This window comes from Henckelia pumila, chromosome 3, assembly GCF_033568475.1.
Source record: "Henckelia pumila isolate YLH828 chromosome 3, ASM3356847v2, whole genome shotgun sequence".
NCBI classification, from domain to species: Eukaryota; Viridiplantae; Streptophyta; class Magnoliopsida; order Lamiales; family Gesneriaceae; genus Henckelia; species Henckelia pumila.
The window spans coordinates 64,154,114-64,159,768 of NC_133122.1; the positions used below are offsets into that span (position 1 = coordinate 64,154,114).

Below are 5,655 nucleotides of genomic sequence, written 5' to 3' on the forward strand. Positions count from 1 at the left end.
TGAATCCAAATAGAAATTATCCAATATTTTTTGCGTCCTCAGGATTTCCTAATCAATCCTTGTATAGAAAATAAGTAGACACACTCTCGGCTAACATATTAGTCGTCATTCGAGATATACTCTCCTATAGGCATCATCATAGAGCAACAGAAAGTAATCGGTTGCAAAAGCAAAGATTACGTTTTCTTTTCGCTGTCATGGCGAGAAACTTTCTTAAGAACTTCGTTATGAATTTTAAGTTCCAAAAATATTGTTGGTCAGTGGCAAAGCACGGGGCTTTGAATGCAGCAGGTGAATAATACTAACAATATCATATTTCAAATTAAGTTAAGATAAATTTGAAAATGTCATATCTTTTTCCCATCATTCTGGCATAAACTTTTCTTACAGTGCTTCTAGAGATTAAATATGCTGTGATAATCCATTTGAAACATGAATTATCTTAGCATAAAAACCTCTGAAAAATTGACATGTGCATCCCGTATACAGCAGTGGGGTATCAACCAAAGGATGGATAAAAAATTAAAAGACAAGGATAAATAATATACAGCGTGAAAAAGTATACAAAATTCACTGGAACATGATTTTGGCATATAGATCGTTGGGGGGAAAAATGGCTATTGAGATTGGCGAAGCTTTCTTTGAGAGGAGATGCAAAAAAAAAATGCAAATGTGATAATAATGCAATGTTATGTAGTGCTATTGTATAGTGTTGTATGAACACTCCCGATTAAAAAAACTAAAACTGCAAAAAATCGAACGATACGCGACTGATAATGAATTTTGAGTAATTATAAAAATCAACACATGGCATACTAAATCTTAAAAGTTTGAATTATTGAGAAAATAACGTAATTAGATTTTTTACAGAGAGATTACATCAAATCGTCTCACACACGAAAATGCTATAAAACTGGCGTTTGCATTGCGTATCAGAACTCAAACAAACTTATGTATTGGCTGCAACACTTTTTGCCATTATTTAGTATATTTGTATGTACAATATCTGATATCGTGTATTATATATACAATATGAGCTTAATGTATGTTCAACCTTGAGTTGATAGAGAATCAACACTACAATCAAATCAATAGATGAATGTAGTCTCCTCTATAGAACAATTTTCAAGAATTTAATCTCTTTGTCTCCGGGCTAACCTCTACCTGCTAGTTTTTCCACAAACTTTTCCACATCATTCTACCATAGAGTGTCACAAGACTCGAGCTACAAACACTATCAGAGAGCTTAACTTGTTTCCGGAACTCAATGTGAACATATTGTTATGACAATGCAGTCACAGAAATAACAGTTGTTCCATATGAACACTCTACATTTCCTCCATTTTCGTCACCTTCTGTTGATACAAAAATGTTAAAGTGAATCAACGGAAAAAGTCCGAGAGAAAAAATCTAGCTTCCATTTCTTTATTCACAAATTTCACTGCAAAAAATTGAGAAGGAAAGAAGAGGAGATCAGTTGTAACTAGATCCTGCTACAGGCCTCATCTAACTGCACAGAGTTTATACTTGGAGGGAATGGTGATGTTACAAGAATAAATTCCATCAGTTGTGCCATGAAAAAAGAAGGATAGTGTGAAAATATACCAATCAAGGTTACATTGATGATAGGATAACCAGTTTCCGCAAGCCATTGAATTGCATTGGCTAGCAGTGAGCCATGTATAATACAATGACTAGAGTCAGAGGCTCGTCCAAAAATTTACCCAGCTGAATATATTTTTACAACTCAATGCAATAAAATTTGTCAAGGAACACCTCTTACATGGTACAATTCCCTCATAGTCTCAATAGCTGGTTGAAAACCAGTCCTTAAGGGCACAACTGACACCACTCGCTGATGCTGGGCATTTCCATTGTTCGGATTTGATAATGTCACAGTTAGCATCTCTCCCTCCAGAACCCTGCCGGCAGTCATTGCTGAGAAAAGCAAAATGAGTCAATATTATGAGTCCTAAAACTGAAAAGGCATTCCAATATGTTCATTCAGATGGGAAAACAGGATATGTCTCAACATGAAATACAAGCATCCAAAAATAAACAGATTCGTGAAAACTAGATGAATAATCTAATACTATACCAGTACTTTTATTGTAGGTAATCTCAAGATATAGTGTGAATTTGGGTGAATCCAAATAAAAAACATGGTATAGTTCCTCGACGATATCATAGATCACTGAGTCAGAAGTAACTTAACTTTTCAAGTTTAATTCACAGTTCAGTCACATTTACAAGCTGTAAGTTACACCTTTCCTACATCTCACATAATTCATAGAAAGATTCACTAGTAGTAGTATACAAAGCAAAAATTAAAAAACTCAATGATGCTATTTAGACAAGAATTGGCATGGTCCGCATGGAACTAACAAACGTACCAGCATGAGGATGAGACTTGGCAAATTCAAAGAATTCGTCTGCCGAGCAGCCAAACAACACTCTTGCAGTCCTGTCAAACATTATCACCACAAAAACCTTCGTATCCGTGGCAATAGACATCTGCAAACATTTTCCAAACAGTTGACATAATATCCAAACTCTTCCCAAGAAAATCACGTCTCTGTAAATAATTTCAAGAACCCAAAAAATGGACCTTTAATAAAATAGCAAAAATCCAATAAAAGACAGAACTTTGTACATAAATCATGCAACATTAAAGACTTTTGCAATCCCAGATAATTGAAAACACTAACAAGAACACGAAAGAAGCGCTTGGAACCAGATGCAAATGGGTTGAAACTGCTGCTAAAACTGCAGTATCTGCAAGCAGCGGAGGTATCGGAGAGAGTCTTGTCACAGGCGGAGCAAACTCGGTAGCATAAATTGGTGTGGTCGATCGCCACCACAGTACACATTATCGTTGCTGGCGAATCGTTTCTCACCATTGGCCTTTTCCTCGTTTTGGATTCATCGGAGTTCATCGCACTGATGACTGAAGGGGAAGAAGATGGCAGAATGCTGAATAAATTCGGGTTTTTTAAAAATTATTTAATAAATAAGAATAATAAAATATATGAAAATAAAAATATCGAATAATTTTTTTAAAAATAAAATAAAATTAGTGCCCGCCATGTGAAGGGCGGGAAAGTCTTGCCTCTTAGGGCATCTGCAATGCCAAAGGCCCAAAACCCATCTAACCACTTTTTTTTGTGGTTCATATTCCGCCACATTATTGCCACATCAAAAACAAAAAAACTCATCTACTTCTCGGATCTTTCGACCCTACCCATTCAATCATGTGGACCCCACAAAAATCATGTGGGGTCCACATGATTTAAACCAATCACATCACTACACACCGGTTTATTTCATCCTACCTTTACATGCATTACTCCCATGATAGATCTAAGGGTCCTCATTTATCAATACATGCGGGGTCCACTAAAAAATAATGAAATCCACTTTTATTAATAAATGTCAACCGTTAGATCTACCTCAAGACAGTGCCTGTATAGGTAGGATCTAACTTACCCTACACACCACCAATGGGGTAATACCCAATGGGTGAGTTCGAAATTTCCCTACTTCTTCACTATAACAAAAAACTAAAACAACTTTTTTATGGACCCCGCACTCCAATTTAAATATTAGAAATATAAATTTATTTTATATATATGTAATTTATATAAATAGATTAATTTAATTAATACAAAATAACATATTATTTATTATAAATAAAATAAATATAATTTTTATTGATATTCAACGGCTATATATATCTATAATTCTAAAATTAAAAACAAAATAAATACATAAATAAAGTAACGGATAAAAACACAACAAAATAATATATATATATATATATATATATATATATACACTAACAGCAAAGAGCTCCTCCCACTATGGGAGGAGCTCTTTAATTTATTCCAACTCAGCATAATGGCAGCTCAATGGATACCCTTAGGCTCCGCTTGGATTGAAGTATTTCAAATCCATGAATTTCAAATGCATTTTTGTTGTTTAGAGAAGTAGCACCACAAACATCAAATCCACTTTTTTAATGTTAATATAGTAATTCATGGTAGTTGTGATGGATTTCAAGTTCATCTAATAAAGTGGTGATTTAAAATACTTTTTACTCCATCTAAGTAATGTGTAAATAATTAAGCTATGAATTTGAGATTTTTCTATATTTCATTGTTAACACTAAAATTATAATCGAAATCCATTGATTTCAAATCCTTCAATCCAAGCGCAACCTTAGATTTGTAGTTATTTGCACCAAACTCCCATGTCAAATATTGAAAATATACATTTTTTTTGTGAAATTTTAATAAGCGTCTTCAACCCTGATCTTTTATAAAATTAGCACACTCGCTCCTTCAAATGAGTGATTATTGCGTACGCGCTCCTCATGCAACTACGCAAAAATGTTGATATTTTTTTGCACCAAATACCCCTGTGAAATATTAAAAATACATATTTGACCATTTTAAAATATAATTTTTTAATCTATTGAATCCATAATATACAATTTTTATTAAGATCCAATTATAAATATTTAGCAAAAATTTTTTGTTTTATTAATTTTTATTTTTTATTTTAAATTTATTATCATTAATTAATTATTTTCTAAAAAAATATTATTACTTTATCTTGGTATCATTATTTTATTAAACTCAATTTGTATTTTCAACTTCTTCATTAAACATGCATTCATAAATAAGGATTTAAATAATTTCAAGCACGAAAATATTGAACTAAACTGATAAGTTCAAAAATATTTTTTTTTCGATTTAGGACTATATATTATTGAACAAAATTTAAAATTTTCGAAAATATGCATTGCACAATTTGTAATAAATAATAAAAAATAATATGGTTATATAGTTCTAAATCGAAAAAATAATATTCATGAACTTATCATTTTGGTTCAATATTTTGGTACCATTAATGTCAACTTTTTGTAATTTTTTTAAGGTCAACTTTTTTTAATTTATTAATCAATCAATAGGTCCTAAGTTACAAAATGAATCAACCAAAAAGCAAAATCTCCAGTCTCCCATTCAAACTGAAAAGAGGAGAAAATAGAAACAGGAGCAATAGAATGAGTCACCCGATTTGCAAAGCGCCTCACATGACTAATAAAGTTGTTATTCTAATAATCCAAAAAACGTCGGATATCTGTAGCGATGGATCCTGCATAACTGAGATTCTCTTCAATGTGACAAAAATAAATAAATAAATATTTTTGTTTGGTTAAGAACTCCGATAATTTAATATTCTTTAGCGTAATACAATTTCTAACCTTTTCTATTCAAAAAAAATTTCTCGTTCTCCAAATATCCAATACAATATTATAATATTTTGTGCAACATATACCAACTGTAAGAGAGACACAACCATTTAACCTATGATGGCCTGAACTTCGACTTTAAAGAGTTTGCTTATATAAAAACAAATCAGTCACTAATAATGAACATGATAAATGTCGCTACAATTATTATTATTTTAAATATATGAGAAAAATCAGTCACTAATAATGAACATGATAAATGTCACTAAGATTTAAAAATTTTGAGATTTTTAGAAATTGCATGAATGATGATTATATAAGAGGAATATTACCTTAAAACTGCTATAAAAACTGGCCTTCGTAGTGCTGCTCAGAACTCGATCATGAACAAAGGAACTCTA

The 5,655-nt window shown here is 31.8% G+C and overlaps 1 protein-coding gene across 2 annotated transcripts; it reads right to left on the reverse strand.

The window, feature by feature from the left end:
• Nucleotides 1–1,073: 1,073 nt before the first annotated feature.
• LOC140893300 (uncharacterized) lies at nt 1,074–2,952 on the reverse strand. 2 transcript variants are annotated; one of them, XM_073302358.1, is made up of 4 exons: nt 2,709–2,952; nt 2,394–2,514; nt 1,784–1,938; nt 1,074–1,355 (listed from the first exon to the last, which is right to left on the reverse strand). In XM_073302358.1, exons 1-4 carry the CDS (start codon nt 2,934–2,936, stop codon nt 1,329–1,331), a joined length of 531 nt encoding a protein of 176 aa, XP_073158459.1. In that variant the 5' UTR covers nt 2,937–2,952; the 3' UTR covers nt 1,074–1,328. The 2 variants fall into 2 exon arrangements, with proteins under 2 accessions (XP_073158459.1, XP_073158460.1); XM_073302359.1 differs by lacking the exon at nt 1,074–1,355 and adding an exon at nt 1,404–1,441.
• Between the last annotated feature and the right edge of the window lie 2,703 nt (nt 2,953–5,655).

Coding starts and splice junctions, on each gene's coding strand:
- LOC140893300 (XM_073302358.1), bottom strand. CDS start 2,936: ATGAACTCCGATGAATCCAAAACGAGGAAAAGGCCAATGGTGAGAAAC. Junction 2,515..2,708: donor AGCGCTTCTTTCGTGTTCTT/GTTAGTGTTTTC, acceptor AAATGTTTGCAG/ATGTCTATTGCCACGGATAC. Junction 1,356..1,783: donor CTATGAGGGAATTGTACCAT/GTAAGAGGTGTT, acceptor TTGTATCAACAG/AAGGTGACGAAAATGGAGGA.